The 19,261-nt window shown below is 43.4% G+C and overlaps 1 protein-coding gene across 6 annotated transcripts in view; it reads left to right on the plus strand.

Annotated features, from left to right (window-relative positions):
- The window catches only part of NRXN3 (neurexin 3), a 1,579,386-nt gene that overhangs the window by 392,572 nt on the left and 1,167,553 nt on the right, over positions 1-19,261 (plus strand). For 4 of the 6 annotated variants that reach the window (XM_047796606.1, XM_047796611.1, XM_047796610.1 and 1 more), the window contains 3 exons: positions 8,412-8,713; positions 12,551-12,574; positions 14,435-14,596. In XM_047796606.1, the coding sequence (XP_047652562.1) occupies positions 8,412-8,713; positions 12,551-12,574; positions 14,435-14,596 (488 nt within the window). Of the gene's footprint in view, positions 1-8,411; positions 8,714-12,550; positions 12,596-14,434; positions 14,597-19,261 lie in introns of all 6 variants that reach the window. The other 2 variants (XM_047796607.1, XM_047796609.1) reach the window with 2 other exon arrangements.

The following is a 19,261-nucleotide window of genomic DNA, read 5'->3' on the forward strand; positions in this document are numbered from 1 at the left end:
TAGAAGCTGGGTCGACCACTGGGAGCGGAGGCTGGGCCATGGAACCACTGGGTCTGAAGTACCTCCCTCCCTCCCCACTGCCTGCCCCATGTCCCTCCTGGCCCGATGTGAGACAACATCCAGCACCATCTGGGGCCTGCCAACAATTGCCCCAAGAAGTCTTTATTGGTCCCCAGGGCCCCAATTCAGCCTCACTCTGGGGACCACCCAGAAACCCCAGTGAGAGGGAGGTCTCTGTTCTTAGAAAAGTCCATCTTTTCCAGAAAATAAAAGGTTGGGGGATTGGGGAGGGGAATGTACTCCCTCCCCCACACTTTCTGTCTCCTCAGGTCCTTGGAGGATCCTGGTGCACTGGTTCCTCCCCTGCTAGAACTTCTGGTTCTTGCTCAGCCAGTTGTGGTGCCAAATACTGTGTTTCCACAGCAGTCGCCAGTATTCTCAGATCTTGGGGTTCAGCTCCTCCAGCTTCTTGAGGGAGCCCACATTCATCTCGAACAGCCTGACAGGGAGTGGGCGGGGGCTGGGGTTGCGGAGCACTCCAGGCACTCACCCTGGGTCTTCGGAACCTGGCTTCAGAATGACATCCTGGCCCTCCTGTAGATATTGATGCCCATGGCATGTGCGGTGAGCAGGATGGGGTCTGTACACACCTCTGGGTCCTTAAGAACCTCGCCAATCACAGCGTCTTTGCCGCCTTCACCCCCCCTCAATGACTGCTGTGGGGTAGAATCATTTCAGCTCAACTCCACCCTTGAGAGGCCACCCCTTTCTGCCCTGGCCAGACCCTGTATGCTTCATGAAAAATCATTTAAACTGGAACACGACTGCTGCATTAAATGGCACTGGCATTCAAGTGACCAGGTCATCTCTTTCCAACTCCATTTTCATTCCTTATGATCAGCTCATGGAGAAAGTCTCCACTGGCTGCTTGGTGGTTTTAAACCCTCATGTTTGCCAAGTCCCTCCTTTCGATAGAGATCAGGCAAGGCTATAAACAGAGAAAACTTGTTTTGGTTTTAATACTTGGATAGGCTCCATATGGTCTGAATCCTGGTGGAACTTGCCAAAGGTAACTGATTTGGAGGCAGACACGTGAGAGGCAGCCAAGTTCATTACTTCCTCTGCTCCCCCACCCCCAACCCTCCCCCCAAAACCGCCTTTGCAGTAGAGCAACTCTGCTCCAGGTAAAACACACCTAAAGCCTATTCCTTCTTCTCTGTGCTTTTATCACCTATTAAACACTTGCTGCATTTGTAATTACTTTTTTATGGGTGTATTCTGAACAACAACAGCAATAGCTAACATGTCTATGGTGGAAACTGGCTCAGGAACCTGATTTGATTCATGTCTCACAGTGAATCTATGGAACATATACTACGATTATTCTCATTCTATAGATTAGGTATCTAGGAATTAGAAAAGTAATAAGCTAAGGTTACATAGGATTAGGTAAGTTCCCAAACTGGCTGTCAAACCCAGGTTTTTCAGGTTCAAAGCCTTAGCATTATATCCCATGTCATCAGGTCCATAGTGCTACTATACTCTGGGCTACAGGAGGGTACCCTGTTTAATATGAGCCCATATCAGGGTCTGGCACTTAGTAGGCATTCGAGTTTTTTAGTTTTATAATTTCTCTCCTATAGTAAAATGTCGGCTAATTATTCCTACTCACAGGTGCGGCTCAAGTGATTCAACACTGGGCGTGTCCCCTGGTGGTGTATGCCCATAGGCACCTGCAAATACTTATTCCTTAAATGAATAAACAGAAAGTTTAGGTTTTATTGTAATGCAATTGAGAGCAATGTAGTCTTTAGGATGCCATTAGCTTTCTAGCGATCAGCGAAGCTTGATTTTCAGGCCATTCTTTTGTGGACTTGAGGCAGCGTCCCTCGCCAGGATGCTGGCTGTTTATTTTCTAAGTGACAACTTGATTTACTATTTTCCTTCTCATCACTTTCAAGAAGCATCTGCTGGCTAGTGAGTGACCCAGGCAGCGTGGAAATGTCCATTTATTTCTCTGCTGCATCTTTCCTACAGAGAGTCTGAGGATAAGGGTTGGAAATGGCCTCAGGAGGTCAGATTTCCTGTGTGTTTTCTTTTGTAATGCGGGATTGCTCGTAAGGACACAATTTGGTGTCTGCTGGTACACTCTGCTTTTGAAATATCTGTATGATGGGATATGGCAGGTAAAGGATTCATCCTTTGTCCTTGGGGGATGGCTCTGCAGTTTGATCTATGTGAATACTTTGGCCCTAAAGTACATGGTAGGGGAAATTGGACGGGAAGAAGCGAGAGTGTAGTCACTTGTGCAGTCCTTTCCCTTTCATACTCAAATCTGTGTGTTCCTCCCCTAATTCTAGCAGGAAATGCCATTAGGTGATGTATAATAGAATTCCATCCAGTAAGAAGCTTTGCCCTCACTTTTGCAAATATGATGATCTCACAGCCCAAACGCTAACTTGGATGTCTTACCCATAACTGTAAGAAGCCATTAGAGGTAGAAGTTGTTCTGGCTGTTGGATTCTCAGCAGGTTGCATGGAAAGAAAACAGAATTGTGAAAGAACAGACTCACCTTTGCCTTAATGTTCCTTTGCCAACAAACTCCATGAATTGTTTTTGGCTCAAGGCAACTTTCAGAATTGAGTGGAATATGCAACCCCCGGAGGAATGAGTAGAGCAGTTGTGGAATTGTGAACTTCTTAAAAAGTTTATCTCTAATTTGTGTACTCATCCCTGCCTTGCACTCATGCTTTTTCCATCATCATCAGGGCTTCTTTGGGAAGAATTGAGTGATATGTTAGTTCACAGCTTGGGAACCTGAGACCTCTCATGGTAGTTGCAACACCGGAGTTTATGAATCAGAGGAAGAGAGTCAGCAGGCCAGCCCCAGGGCTGCAGGACATCTCTTTGTGTGGCAGGGAGGACAGCAGTAGCTCATGTGTTTCTGTGCCTCATTAGCTCCAGAGGAAGCCAGGCCAGGATGGCCAGCCGGGGTTATCTTTGCATCAGTGCAGACTAAAGTACCTCACTGCTGCAGAGGCCAGTTGAAAGACAAAGGATTCAAAGATGAGAACAGTTCTGCCTCTGTTCTAGGCATATCCTCACCAAAGCTGGCTGCTGCTCCCTTTCTAGAGCACAGCAGGTGTTCTGCTCAGGACAAAGGGTTACAGCCATTCCAGAGATATCTTTAATAGGCTCTTCCAAGTGGTATCTAAAAATTCCATTTCGGAGCCTCTCTCTCTCTGATGAGGGTGAAGAGTGTGATCTCAGTTTGACTCTTTCCAACATGCTAGTAGAGCCACCCCCGCTCCCCGCTCCCCGCTCCCCCGCTTCGGCTGCTGCTGCCTGAGCGGGCTCTTACCTGTCTCGTCAGTGGTGTCTCCTTTAGCCCCATGGAACTTTATGCAATTGCAGGACATTAGATATAGGGTCCTAGGCAGCAACTCCTCTGAGAATTTGAGTTCCTGGTAGGGTGGTTGTGTGATGCAGTAGCAAAAGCAATGGACTAAGAATCAGGGGACTAAGCCTTTGGAACAGGCCTCAGTGCTTCCAGGAGCCTGGAATAACCTATCCAAATTGCCTCCTCTTCCTTACATTAGTATAATTGTAGCAAGGTGACCTCACAGGGTGTTGAGGGAACGCAAATAACAAGAAAGCATTTAGAAATATATGATACTTTAAAAACTGTGACTATCTGTTTGTAAATGGGCTTAGAATCCTGCTTTACCCATTCCTGACATGTTCTCACCTGAGCCCTTTCACACCTAATGCTGTGTCCTCGTCCTCAGCTTTTACCTCTGGCCCTTGGTTTTCCATGGCTGCGTTTGAATCTTGAGTATCCAAGTTTTGATTTCCTCCTCTGGTCTCTGGTTTTCCTGAATCTCTGCCTTTCAGTTTCCTATGTTGTCTTTTCTAAGAATTTTTGCTTCCATTCTTGCCCAATGAAATGCAAACCACCCTTGGTTATATCAACATCCAGCTCGAACCAGTTCCAGTTTGAAAAGTAGTTCAAGTGTATTCTCATCTTTTAACTGGGTCCTCTGCTTTTAGCTCTCATTATTTTCCAGTTCACTTTCAATCCAACAGAAGTTAGGTTGCACAATCTTATATTAAAACAATGACCACAACAGCAGCAAACTAAACCTTCCACTCTCTCAGTATAATTCTGCAATGGTTCCTCAGAACCTTTAGAACAGGGTGCAAATTTCTTGATCTCACAGTCTGAGACATCAAACTCTTAGGAATCACAGGACCAATTCAAGAGTGATATGCATTTCTTCATACTTCTTAGATTGCCCAGTAAAACATATTACACAGAGTACTTTGGAATTTCTCAGAGAAATAGAATTATTATTATATAAATCACTAGCTGGATTTTTTTAGGGGGAGAGTGGAAAATAGAATTGACTAAATGCTTGTTAATGCTATGTATCTATCAGTACTTGGATTAACAAGCCATTTGAAAGATCAGTGCTTATATATCTTACACAAACTGATTCTAATTATCAAGTCGTGCTTATCTGGGTTGCATCTAGTGTTTAATCAATTGGACACTTACAAATAATGGGTAAACGATTTGTTGTCATACAGAGTTGAGCTCTGCTTTTCATGCAGTGAGAGTAATGTTTTTATTTTAACACTCATGTGATTGATTGTAAACTTTGGGGTGATATCATCTAAATGAATCAGAGCAGTCCATTAGCCATGTCAGTGCCTGCCCTCTTGCCAGGCTGTAGCTTTATGTTCGGCTATTGTGTACTGTGTTACATAATCCCCTGCATGCATTTTCTCCACCTATTTAGCTTGAATACATACAAGGTGACTGCATTGTCTCTTCAGCCTCCTTCTCAGTGTAAACACTCAGTATAGAAAACAGATTTGGGGCAGTATTCCATTTTTCTAATGGAGAGTTTGGAGAATTGAATAGGTTTAGAAATGTTTTTGTCACTCTTTGGTTTTGCACCCTTTAGTTATGTTCTCTGTCAACTTAGTATGGTTTTCAAGGTGATAAGAAAATGCTTGAGCTTTAGCTACTGGAAGGAAATTAAGACCGATTGGGATCTTGGGAAGAAAATGTCAGTCGTGAGGGTATATAAAGGAGCAGTTTCTTCAAGGTCCTCACTCTTTCTCCTTGCAGGCCCCTTATTTGCTCTTTTAAAGACTGGATCATGCACTGCCAATGCCTTTCCTCCTGGTAACAATCAGGAGGAAAGTAGTCCATGAATTAGAAATGATATGATTTTGCTTATCTAGAATGTTGTTTAGCAAGGAGCTTTCAGCAGTCTGTTGTTTGTTGACATGCGAAGGAGATACCCAGCATCTGGGGTGATGCTGCTCTTGGTAGCCTTCTCCCTCCAGGGAAAATTCATCATTGAATGAAGAGATTGGGAAGGTTGTGAACTGTTGTGACGGTTTTCATTAGGTATTTGCAAAGGAATGCACTCTCAAGGCTACATAACTTCTTCCTTGATGGATGTTCATGGGGTATTGGCATAAATATGCATGTGATTTCCATAGACTTTTTCACTCACATTGGTTTTATTTCTCATTTATTTACTGGGACAGCCTCTTTTCTTAATGATGTCATTTTTCTCCTATGACCTTCCACATAAAACCAGTCCTTTTATTTTAAACACACCGAGATTCAAAGGAGGAAAGGAAAACATTTCTTTTGGTGAGCAAGTGTGATTTACATGGAGTAGGAGGAGGGGGTCTCTGGCTTAATTTATTCAAGGTTTGGGATGGTGTGGAAGTCAGTACATGGCTCAGTGGAATCTTTCATGCCCGTAGAGCATGTGGTATGTCCAGAGCGATCAGCAAAGGGAAGGGTAACGGACATGGAGAGAAAAGTCCAGAGGCACTGGGAGTGCAGAGTAGGACTGCTCTCTGGTCTTAGGCAACTTACTTATTCCTAGTCATCAGTTTCTTCCTTAATTAAATAAGGGTGTTAAATCAGGTAATCTCTGAAAATCTCTCATAGCTTTAATTTTTTTTTTATTTTGACAGACTCCTTGGCCTATTTATATGTAAAATATTAAGCACCACATAGCACATTAAATAATATCCTGGTTCCTTGCTGTTCTGTGTCAGACCTTCCCCCTTTGGAGGGGACTCGATGATTAATTGAGACTTCTCTTAAGAGGCACTCCTTTCCTTGCTCATTTATCTCAGTTCAGTGGGCACACAAGGTGTAACTTCCCTGTTTATAGAAGACACCCATTAACATACCATGTGCAGTGCCAAGGACAGGCCTAGTAGCCGGCTCTGTACATTTGCATTGTTAGGAAAAGAGCTTAGTGGCGATAACTGCATTTGATTTGTCATTTTCTGCTCTAAATCCGGGTCACCTCCAGTCTACGAAACAAGTGCTTATCCAGTTGAACTTTAACAAAACCATTTCTTCAGACATGTGAGATCATGAACATAGGGCACTAGGGGATTGGGTGGAACTATTTCAGACATACAGATGGTGCCAAATTTCCACTCCATGTTTTGTGGGGGGCTGTTTTTGGTAAAATGCACCCAGCATGGGTTATGTGCTGAGCAGTACTTGCTACTTGTCTGTGTAAGTAGCAAGTGACTGTGATCACATAGAGGTGGACAGGTCCCTTTTGCGTGTGCCAGTGTGTGTGCAAAAAGAAATGTGCAGCTGTATCCACATCCTTGAGTCCCTCCGGAATACACAGGGCTCACTTAGCCTCTTCTTTAACTGGACTTCTGGACTGTGAAGTTGAGGTTCATGTTTTAATGACATTGGATGCTATGATGAATTTAACAGTATCTCCCAGGTGGTCATCTTTTCACGTTATAAGAGTGACTCCCTTACCTCAAGAGGAAAATATATTTTGCTGATTTTACTTAGGGAACTTACCGAGGGTTATGATGGTTGATAAAGATCTGAGTTAAGGTACACTGGCTTTGGTTAATAAGGCTGAAGTGTAGGTCTGGAAGGGAAACTAGAGTTGCCCCCTCCTGACTTTGTAGCCCACCCCCTCTTTAAAGGGAAACTGCATGTCTAAACTCGTGTTGCTGCCCATTTCCTTTCATTGAGGAGGTGCTTTTGATAGCTTTTGACCAGGCCTGATGTGAAGCCAGTCACTCAGAGTGAGGCTGCCTGGCAGGAGGTCAGATGGAGGAACACACACTGTGCGTCTAACTGATAAATCAGGCTAATGCATAACTAAATCAAGTACATTCTATCCACTTATCTTGAAAAATAAGACCTTTGAAACTACCTGGTTAAGTCAGATTTACCTTTAGAATTTTTGGATTCCTAGGAGTTCTGCTTTGGGAAGTGCCAACACAGGGAGAGCCAGTCCCTCTGGTCTTTAGCCTGTGGCCTTTCCCCCTTCTCTGCCCACCTTGAGCTCCGTCCTGTATCAGCAGGTGTCTGGTATAAATGCACAGAGATGTCTTGATCCACATGACCAAGCTCTGTCCAGACCTGTGCAAACAGTCCCCCATGGCCAGCCCTCCGACTGTGAGATATGCACATCACCAACAGTGTGATTTGCCTTTGGAAAATGGATCCAGAGAAGAGGTCTACACCCTGGGAACAGACTTGGGGCTCTTTGGGTTCAATACTACAGGACCCCAGTGTCTAGACTATGTTCTTGAAAGCGAGTACAGGTTCCAGTGGAATAGGCTGTGTTGGCTCTGCAGACCCTTAAGGACTCTGGGAAGAGAGGCTTCACAGAATGGTTTCATCAGACCACCTGAAATTGCAGACCCCTAGGACAGAGGTCCCTCCTCTAGGGGAGGTGTTGCTGTCTTATCAAAGCATATGACTACATTTCATTCTCCTTCTTTCCTTCTCTGCTGTATCATTTCCCCAGGTCCAGCCTGCTATTTAAAAACCCAGTCATGTTCCACTGGGCTCAGGACTCTACCATGGAAACCAAATTTAGCTGGGTTATTGATGGATGGAAATTAGAGTCAAATCTTTCAGGGTAATTGATTTTTAGCTATTGGTCAATAAAAGGTACCTAGAGCTAAAGAACCCTTTGTCAGAACAGTTACTTATCCATTTTAAACCAGCTCTTCTACAAGCATGTAAAAGCTAATATTGATGCAAAGGCAACATAAGCCTCACTTTACCATTTTGCAAGAAATTCTCCTTTAGTTTTTTTTTTTTTTTTTTCCTGAGGAAATTGAAAGGAAAGGCAGCAAGCTTTCCTGCACCATCGTGTTGGTCTTCTACCCTTGTGTGTTGTCTCCACAGTTGCCTTCTCTGCTAGTTTCCCTGGTACTTAGATACAGGTCTTGTGGAAGAGTTGGAGGGAGTATTGTGCCGATGTCAGGTCCCTGGCAGGGGCAGTGTCCTGCGTGTGTGTTCTCTTTGGTATTTGCGCAGACCTGGCCCGTGCCATGCAAGCAAATGTTGACTGCTTTCCCCTTCCTTTCCCTGCAGCTCGAGAGGAGAATGTGGCCACTTTCCGAGGCTCGGAGTACCTGTGCTACGACCTGTCTCAGAACCCGATCCAGAGCAGCAGTGATGAAATCACCCTCTCCTTTAAGACCTGGCAGCGGAACGGGCTCATCCTGCACACGGGCAAGTCAGCTGACTACGTCAACCTGGCTCTGAAGGATGGCGCGGTCTCCTTGGTCATTAACCTGGGCTCCGGGGCCTTTGAGGCCATTGTGGAGCCAGTGAATGGAAAATTCAACGACAACGCCTGGCACGATGTCAAAGTGACACGCAACCTCCGGCAGGTAATGGCTGAGGGGAGAGAGTGCTTGTGACGCAGTTGATGGATGACGTGGCGAGGGGTAGAGATACCACATGGGTTTGGATGTGTCAAAATCTAACTTTCTTTCAGCCTTTGCAATTTCATGAAGATAATTATTAAAATATGTTTCTCCTCTTACTTCAGTTCTCCATTTGTGCTTGTTATTTAAGAAAAAAATTCAGTTGTATAGATAATAAAAGCCATAAATACTTTCCTTTTATTCTGCTTTCCTTTTTATCATTTTCTCGCTTACGTTTGAATCTTGCGTTGTACTATTGTTAAATTCAATTAGGGACAGCATTTTGTTTCTGCAGCTCGGTAGATTTTCCTCATTCTTTGCATGTGTTTTTCTTTTTAATTAAGTTAGTCATTGCCATGATGCCATGATTTTAATTCCTTCCAGAAAAAAAAGTCTTCTTTCTTCCTTTTGATTTACCAACCCCTCCCCCACTTTTATCCTTTTTTGTTGTTGTGTTAACCTCTCGCCTTGGCGTAAACTAGCTGGAATCTTTCTGAATCCCTCTGTTTCTCTGTTCCTTGGTGCGGTGGTGGTCCTACTTTATTGCCCTTGTCTCTACCTCGGAGACTCTACAGTTGACTGGGAGGCCTGGAAAGTGGAAGGACCCACATAAAAAAGTCAACTTTGGAGCAGCCTTTCCTGGTTCTGTCCGTGCTTGAGAACTCCCATCGCTTTGCCGATTCTAAGCAGGCAACTCCGTCAGGTGACAACACTCCCAGAAAGCCTTAGCCAAGTGACGTTGCTTTCCATTTCATACCTAACAATAACAACACCACCAGCCCACATCAGGAAAATAGTAAAAGCATTTCCCATGAAAGTCAAGGTCTGTGCTGAGATTTCCTTTTCCAGGTTCTATTTCCACTTGGTTTTTCTCCTTATGAATTTGTCATGAAGCCCAGTTGGACAGCATTCATCCTTTATTAATCAGAGAACATTATGCAGATTTCCAGAAGGTGCTTATCAGATTTTCTTCTGCAATATGATTGATTTAATGCCTTCTAATATAAACATGAAAGCGTAAGAACTGACAGATATTTGCATATTTTCTGTTTGATGAAAGCGTGACTCCTTAATAATGCTAAATAGATGGGGAAGCCTCGCACGATGGAAACTGCAGTATTTGAAATACCCATTTCCACACTTAAGCATGTCAAGGAAGCCCCTTGGTTGGAGATTCTAGTCCATCTGTGGTGAAGCTGCCAAATCATAAGAGTTAGAACCTCCCATCATCTTAATACGTTTAGATCAAACATTGTTGAATCACCGCTCTGTTTTTCCTCCAAGACCAAAGAAGCCTATGGCAGATGCTCTCTTTCATCACCTCCTTCCTGCACTTATGGAAGAGACTTTCTCAACGGCCGACAGAGCCCAGATCAAATTCCTATTTGCCACCATACAAGGGCTTGAAATGTTTGAGTTGCCGAGATTAGACCAAAAAGTAAAACGTGACCTTTGGCTGATTTTGACTGGCAGGTACCGCAGGAACGCCCTTCAGGCTTTGGTTAGCAGAGCACAGGATGTTCACGTCCTGGGAGCGCCCATCAGGCTGTGGGCCTCACCAGCTAATCTGTTTCTCTGTCAGTCTCCCTTGCCGTTCTAGAATGATTTCAGTTAGCTGGAGAAAAGGCTTGTTTTCATTTCTACTAAAAGTACTTTTTCTAAAATAGGATTGGGCCCTAATTCCGCCCTTGACACTGACATGGGGACAAACCAAACTGTAACTCAAATATTGGTTGTGCTGTTTTAGTCCAAACAAGCAGAGGAAAGTGATGCTGGAGGGTTTCTCTTCCAAGTTCTCAGACCAGCCTCCTCTCTGTGCCCTTGGATGAGCCGTTTAACCTTTCTACGCCACAGTTTCCATTTGGGAGATGGTGATTACACTCGTCCCCAGCCATGTGTGGTGGCTAAATATGCAAAGCACCTTATGTTCCAGTAGGATTATGAGCTCATCCATGGTTGGGTGCTAGACTCACTGTGACGTGCCCATGATTTATAGGCCGAGTGTGCTGTCAGGAAGGTGACTGCCTCAGTCTGTCCCTAAGGATGCAGCTAAGCGGAGCTCTCAGGACAAGGCTCTTGAGTCCCTAGGGTGCTGCGGGCATTTCTTGTCAGAAGGAGTATGAATATCATAGAGAAAGTGCACCCAGCATTGGACCTCATTGAAATTCTGACTGATTTTTGCATCCGATGCGATTTATTGAAAGGGGAAAATCTCAGAAAAGCAAAGTTGATTTTTGCAAATATAATCCTTTCAGTGCTGAATCATCTAAGATAATTTTTTCCCATTAAAGAAAATATTTATAATTTTTTTTGGCGTTCCCTAGGATACATGTGAAGGGGTGGGAAGCCCCTCTCTTTTTCAATTAAACTGTACATCACTTCATAAATATTAGATAAAGACCTGATGGCAGTCTCAGCTGCTTTTTTGGTAAGGTCAAATGTCCTTTGTGGTAAAAATTCATCTGAGGAAAGCTTACTTGCGATTTTTTGGAGTATTTATTACCAAATGGAGCAGAACTTCTCTCCATTCTTCCTCCTTGGTCATCTACTCACAGTTCTGCTTTTGGGCCATGCCAGGGCCAAGGTCAGGCAGGTACTTTATTGGGGGTTCTGATTAAAGGAAGGAATATGGATTATCTATAACTAGGAATAGCAACCAAGGTGGTGGGGAGTTTTTGGTTTTGTTTAGGGGGTTTTTTGGCCCATGACCTTGCCCGAGTCCAAGGTCATGGCCATCACAGGAATTGCTTTGTCTCTTTATGCCACTTTAGTCAAACCACAGTCACAAAACTGGGATTGCCCATCTTCCAGCCTTCTAGCCTCCCAGTTCAGGGTGCGTTGGTGATTTAGCATTTGAAAACAGCAAAGAGAGACTAATTGTAGGGCTTCTCTAATCACCTTAAACCTGCCAGTCTTCTATCCATGCAAGAAATTGCTTACAGGCTTGAAAACATTCTTAAAGAGGAAAGAGGGGAGAATGATTCCAACAGGAGGCATTCTGGCAAAGTCAACAAAATAATTTTATTGGGTAATAAAGAAGACTGTAACTCTTTTGATGCATTCTAACAACACAGTTTTCTGAGCTGAGAGGAAAGGAAAGAGGAGAAAATTCCCCTTTCTGCTGCATTAGTCCACACAAAATCATGGGGGTGCTGGATCTTTAAGTTATACCCGTGGAAACCCCGAGTAAGCTACATATGTCGCCTTCCTTTGCTAGATGGGAGCCTTAGATGTTTTAGGTTCTTTTCATCCTAGAAGAAGTCATGATTATCCATGCATGTAGTCAGAGGTGGAAAAAAAAATCCCCAAGGTATTGGCATTTCAGCTCTCTCTATCTGTATACATGTGGAATGATGAACTTTGGGGGTCTTTTCTTTCAGGACAGGTGGATTGTATATGTGCTAAAGGGTGGGAAGGGAGCGGGGCAGGTATTCGTTCAGAAGAGCACTTGAACAGTAAGTATGCTGCTCATCTTGACTGGGGTGAGGTCTGGTCTGAGAGGTATTTGGGAGAAGTGGGGAGTTAGGGTGACAAGGTGGACTGCAGCCCCTCTCCTGGCTGTGCCCTGGGTGCCGAGGTTTTCCATAGAGTCCTGGTCTCATTGTCTCTCCCCACTCTCTTTTTCTGTGTCGGGTGCCTTTTTTTTGAAAAACTAACACGAGATCATTCATGCAATGTGTCATTTTACTAACCGACTAATGTACTAACACCCTAACGACTCATCTTTGTTTTTAGTTTTTTTAATTAACAATCGTTCTGTTCACAATTTTTAATTTCCTTTCTTCCCCCTTTTCCGCAAAGCACTCAGGCATCGGACACGCTATGGTAAACAAACTACATTGTCTGGTAGATATCATTCTTATTGTCTCTTTTTTTGGGTTTGCCGTGTGTTGCCCCCCTTCTCCTCCCCAAACCCCCTTTTATCCTCTTTAGACTTGTTTCTTCTTTTCAAATTTTTGTTGTTGTTGTTGAATTAAATACAAGCCATTCTTTTTCTTTAAAAAAAAAATGGAAGGGGATGTACCTGTCCTGACAGTATTTGGATGAGCTTGGTTGGGACAGTTTCTTTTCTCCGCTTTGTGATTTTTTTTTTTTTCCTAAAAAAATTTTTTTTAAAGAAATCTTCATTTAGCTAAATTTGTTTTGTTTTGCTTTCTTATTTTGCAACCGTCAAGTTCCAGACTAGGGACAACAGAGATTTCTACTGAGCACTTTCTTCTCCCTGTATCTTCCTACCCCTCACTCTTTCTCCTTTCTCCTACCTCCCCCCACCCCGGCCCCCCTGAATCCTTTTTTTTTTTCAACTTTCCTTTTGTGTGGCCACAGCTGCCACCAGTGAGCTGGGAAGGAGAGAACTCCACTTCCTGTATTCTTCCTTTCCCTTCTTTCACCTTACTCCCCACCTTGGCCAAAGGGAGCTCCATCAATTGTGTTCTCTGTACAAACTCTGCATGGCATGTTCTTGTCTCGTGGGTTTCCCCATCGCCATCAGAATCTGTTCCCTCATTCTCCTCCTCATTACTAACAACCTGCCAATCATCACCCCCACTCCACTTTCTTCCTTTCTTTCTTTTTTTGTCTCCACTCTTCTTCATTCTCCTCTCATCCTTCATGTATTTTGGGGTTGGGTTTGGACTTTTTCTTTTCTTTTTTGTTAGTGAGGGAGGTGCCAGGCAGGGGAAAGACGACCCTTTACTTTTGAGTGTTTTTTTTTTTTTTTCCCCACTTCCATCTTGTTTTTCAGTTGGTTTAGTGCATGTAAGTGTGAAGTGGATTTTGATTCTTTTCTTTAGTTCTCCTCACCTATGTCCCATTTGTCTCCCTTTTATTCTTCTGCCTTCTCTCTTGGCTCCAGATAATTTCTGCATGGGTGTGTCTGTGTACGGTGTGTGCATGCTTTGAGGTCCCATTGTTTCTTTCTCCCTCTGCTCCTTTCATGGATGTTGGGTATATGGGTACTGTTTCTTTCCTCTGGGCGTCATTATTACTTTGGCTATTAGGCCTCATCATTCCTTTCTTTCGTTGCTGTTTCTTTTTGGGTCATTTCTTTACTTGGTGGTGGTGGTGGCAGAGAAGGGAGGGCAGGGATTGGTGACTTGGGTAGTTCATGGCATGTATCATCCATGACTCATCGAAACCAAGACCCTTCTCCTTCCTTCCCTGAGTGCATGTTTGTCAGTGTGGTGTGAGCCAAAAATAAACAAATACAAAATTAAAGAAAAAGAAAAGAAAAAAGAAAAAGAATCAACAACCAAAGACCAACCCCTTAACAAACTCCATCGTCAAATGTCTCCTTTGCTGTTTTTCACTCCCACCATGAATAACAATCATTCAAAAATAAACAATCATTTTACCAATGAACTGAGACAAGTGGTGTCGTCTGAGGATGGTTCCATTTTCTAGCCTGACTGAGTGAAGAGTGTAATGGGTAGAGCGAGTTGCTCAGCCGGGCAGTTCCAACAAACTCTCCCAGGAGTCTGCAGAGGATGCTGGAGGCTTGGGCCACAGGGAAGACAGACCAGAAAATGGAACTCGGCTGCACATACCAAAAGCAAACCAAATTAGAAAGAATACTTCACCCAAATCTTAAAGAAAGTGATGCCACAGGTAGGGGAAGCCCCTGGATTTTGATGAGAATGTAAGGTCATTGTTGGGAATTTTTTTGTCCCTATGTCCCTCCACCAGGTGACGATCTCTGTGGATGGCATCCTTACCACGACGGGCTACACTCAAGAGGACTACACCATGCTGGGCTCAGATGACTTTTTTTATGTGGGAGGAAGCCCGAGTACCGCTGACTTGCCAGGCTCACCCGTCAGCAACAACTTCATGGGCTGCCTTAAAGAGGTAAAGTTCACCCATTCCATTTCATCACTGACTGTCTAAGAACAAATGGGATTTCCGGTTCCGTCACTGGACCTGTCCTCTAATCTGTGAGGCCTTAAGTTGTCGCAGAAAAGACTTTGGACTTGGAAGCTGAGGCCCTAGGATTGGTCCCAGGTTAAGCTGGTGGTATGACCTTGGGTTTCCCAGTTAAGTGCTCTGTGGTTCTGTTTTCTCATCTCACTAATGGGGAACCTGATCTCACGGGTAGCTATGCTTTATAAACTGAAAGAAATAGCTCTGATGAAAGGACTTTGAAATCACAAGGAACTGGATGTGTGTAAAGTTTGATTATATACTTTTGACTGGGGAGGCAGGGAGGCCTTAGCTAAAAGTAGCTCAATTTGTGGTTGTGTGTCTTGTCTAAAACATAACATATGTATTATTTTACCTTTTCCAAGCTTGGTGTTCCCAAGAGTCTCATTATTTGAGATGAAGGGCAAGTCTCAGAATATAATATTAAGGCCCAGAAGACCGGTTTTTCCTTTTTTTCCCCCTCCCTGAAAGCTAGCAGCTGTGAGAAAGCAGTAGGGCTTTGCCATTACTCATTTATTATTATTGTAGCTGATGTGTTGAGACCTCTCTCTGAGAGCAAAGGAGGTCCAGTCAAGTGTAAGTTCAATCTCTCAGGTCAATTGTTGAGGCGAAAAGAATCAGACTTGATTTGCTGGAGTTCTTTCAGCACACAGTGTCATCAGAGTAGTGCACTGTATTTTTTGTTTAAGCTAAGCTAAGCTTGATTGCCTAAGATAGCTATACCATTTCCCTTGGGAAATTCCTAGAGAATCTAACAGTGTTCTTTCTTGTAGGTAAAGATCCCTTGTGACATGTTACGAGCCTCCTCTCAGGGCGCATGTTTTATTCTTATTATGGTTATTTGAAATTTGTTGAACATCAGTTACACACGAGATGGCATTGCACATGCATTCATTCATGCCACTCCGCTGTGAGCCGTGTCTAGCCGGGAGTTGCATCTGTTATGCCTGGCATAGAGCAAGTACAGGATGAGTGTTTATTGAACAGATATGTTTCTGAAATAACCATTGGATACCTTTTTGTGCTGTAACTAAACATAATAGCTCTTGGCAAACCATGGTCTCCATGTTTGAAGGCTTGAGCATCTGGAAAGAGAGGTGATCTGTAAGTGCACAGTTATGGCTCAGGACACTAGCTGTTCAGTGCCACCAATGAAATGCTCTAATTGAGCGGAGGAAACAGGTCCATTTTAGGTGGGAATTAGCTTTGGAGAAGAATTGATATTTGAGCTAGGCATTGCTGCAGTAAACCACGTGTTCATGGAAAGGAAGGCGTAGGAAGGAGAGACGTGACAAAGGAGGGGAAAGTCCCATGAACGCTTTGCATTGTTCTTAGTCTGAAGGGCAAGAGACAGACGAGAACCCAAAATGCTCTCCTCCCTCTGCTGGACGTTCCCTCGGTGTTTGTTGGCTGCAGGGACTGCAGAGGTCATTCCTGACAGAAGTGCAGTAGTCATTAGCACACTTCTTCCCTGGGATTTACTCCCATTTGGATAGAATAAAGGTATAAACTACTCAGTGTCTAATGGACCCTGAAAGGCTCTTAAACACAGTTAAACCACACTCCGTGGGAAGTGCACTCTCATCAGAAATAGACAGGAACATTCTGTACCACACACGTGGCTCAGGAATGAATGAGGCATTGATTGCCGTGGAAAAGTTCATCCTTTTTGGTAGTCAAACAGCCTGGAGCATGGAGTTTCTCTTAGGCAGGATCTAGGGGTGGCCTCTAGGACTAGTTATCCCTTTGCACACAATTATGTTGAACCATCTCTAGGTATGTATTTTGAGACAAAGGAGTAATTTCCCAACAGCAAATCTATCAAGCAGGAAGGACGCCCCTGAATATTTTGAAACAAACCTCATAAAAGCATGAAGCTATCTATGATGATCTCATCCATGCAGAGGCTGAAGTAAATAAAATTGCTCACGCATGTGTGTGCGCGCACACACACACACACTCTTACACTCTCCAGGTAAGTCTGTGAAGAGTGGCACTTAATAGCTTAAAAATGAAAGATAGTTCTGAAAACCAGTATCAATAACAGAAATAACATTAATAGTAATAAAAAATACACATCTCTTAGCTGGAAGCTAAGCATTTATTTACATTCTGATCAAGTAAGAGAAGGTAAGTCCAAAACACTAGGGAGAATGGTAGGCAAAATTAGCACTTTATTAACGATTGCCCCCACTTCTTCTTTACATGTATAGTATAGTCTTTCCAAGGAACGTGGGAAGCTTTTCCATTTGTCCGAGTTTGTTTTAACAGATAACTTTGAGTCTAATGAAATCCTGGCCTAGTCTTTCTTTCCATTTAATCATTACAGTTCACTTTTCTGTGGGAATGTCTAGGAATTTCTTCTCTTGTCCTTGGCATTTCTTTTTGACAATTTAGTAAACAACAAAACTCCTGGAGTTTCAGTCATGGCTCAGTAGAAACAAATCTGACTAGTATCCATGAGGATGCAGGTTTGATCCCTGGTCTTGATCAGTGGGTTAAGGATCTGGCATTGTCTTGAGCTGTGGTGTACGTTGCAGACTCAGCTCAGATCCCACGTTGCTATGGCTGTGGCGTAGGCCTATGGCTATAGCTCCAATTTGACCCCTAGCCGGGGAACTTCCATGTGCCGTGGGTGCAGCCCTAAAACGCTTAAAAAAAAACAAAAAACCAAAAACCCCAAAAACAGAAAATCCCCCCAAAACAAACAAAACCCCAAAAAACGCTCCCAAGGAGTTTCCGTTGTGGCACAGCAGAAACAAATCCAGCTAGTATCCATGGTATGCAGGTTCAATCCCTGGCCTCGCTCAGTGGGTTGGGAATCTGGCATTGCCATGAGCAGTGGGATAATTCGCAGATGTGGCTTGGATCCTGCCTTGCTGTGGCTGTGGCGTAGACCGGCAGCTGTAGCTCCCGTTCGACCCCTAGTCTGAGAACTTCCATATGCCACAGGTGCAGCCGTAAAAAGACAAAAAACAAAATGCTCCCATCTCTGTTGGGACTTTGCTATTTTCTCTTAGAACAGTCTAGTTATTTTATGATTCTTTCTTCCCTTCCTTACCACTTTCTTTTTTTCTTTCTTCTCTGGTTATTTGTGGCTCTAAATTGCCTTAAATTAATCCGGGTGCTTTATGTGTCATTTTTTTTTCAAAATGAGGACCTGTTAAAAAGACACTATAGGACTTTTCTTCCAAATCATTGATACCTTGTGTGTGGCACAAAGTAGTTTTTAATCTTTGGGACTGCAGTTACTTGACACCTGAAAGTTAAGTTCTGGCTCTACTCTTGAGTCAAAGTGTGGATTTCAATTATGGGCACAGCTCCTAACTTGATACCACCCTAAAAGCCACAATAGAGTGTTCACATTATCATCCAAATATTGAAGTACTCTGCATACCCTAGGTATCAGTTCAAGATTTGTCCACTTATACATCACAAAATCTGTGCCTTGTTCCCCTTCCTGTCTTTTTTTTTTTTTTTTTCTGTGTGTGTGTGTGTGTGTGTGTGTATTTTAACATGTCTGTCTGATTTTTGGTCTTGCCATCTTCCCAGCTCGTAGAATGGTTCTTAGCACCTAGTGGGCTCTTGGTAAATATTTGCCAAATGAAATCATGTGTTTATAAGTTAAAAAAAAAAACAGCTTTTAGATAAATGCCCTTAGGCGCTCTTGACCATGTGACTTTCTTGGGGGTTATTTAGGAACATCCTGACATGGCAGGAGTTGAATCTTTTAGGAGCTCCCCAGCTATCTGATATAAGAGAAATATTACATTAAAAGGCTCAGCAAGGCTTAAAGAAATGGGTTGGAATCCCCTTCTGGGAAGAACGAGGTTGAAAAGGCTTTGAGGAGGCATCGTGGTATAATGAAAAGAATACTGGATTTAAAATCAGAAAACCTAGCTGGGAATACCAGCTTTATTACCAGCTAGCTACATGGCCTGGAATAAACCACTGATCTTATTTGAGCCTCCGTTTCTTAACCAATAACACAGAGATAATAAGACCTCTGCTATGTTCTTTTTAAAAATAAATGAAATCATAAACATAAGAATGAAACATACATAAATATACAATGATTTTTTTACAGTAATTATGGCTAAAGATTGTTTAATGATTCTTATCAGTTTATGAATGTAAATATGAACATAAGTGAAGATATATGAATACATGCATATCTCTGTATTTCTCATATTACCAAATGACTATCTGGGGGGAAAACCAGCTTTATTCTGAAGTTTGCCTTACTGATCTTCCATGAAATAAGGATAAGCCACCCTACCCACACTCAGTCATTACCTAGTTTGTGGACTTGGACAATTAACATCAATTTCCCTTCTATTAAAATGTGAGCTCCCTGAGGACAAAGGCCTTATCTTTTCACAGGTGTTTCTGTAGAACCTAGAACAGTGCCTGGCATAAAATAATGCCCTTGGAGTTCCCACTGTGGCTCAGTGGTTAACGAATCTGACTGGGAACCATGAGGTTGCAGGTTCAATCCCTGGCCTTGCTCAGTGGGTTAAGGATCCGGCGTTGCCGTGAGCTGTGGTGTAGGTTGCAGACACGGCTTGGATCCCATGTTGCTGTGGCTCTGGC

This window comes from Phacochoerus africanus, chromosome 9 (assembly GCF_016906955.1).
Source record: "Phacochoerus africanus isolate WHEZ1 chromosome 9, ROS_Pafr_v1, whole genome shotgun sequence".
NCBI classification, from domain to species: domain Eukaryota; kingdom Metazoa; phylum Chordata; class Mammalia; order Artiodactyla; family Suidae; genus Phacochoerus; species Phacochoerus africanus.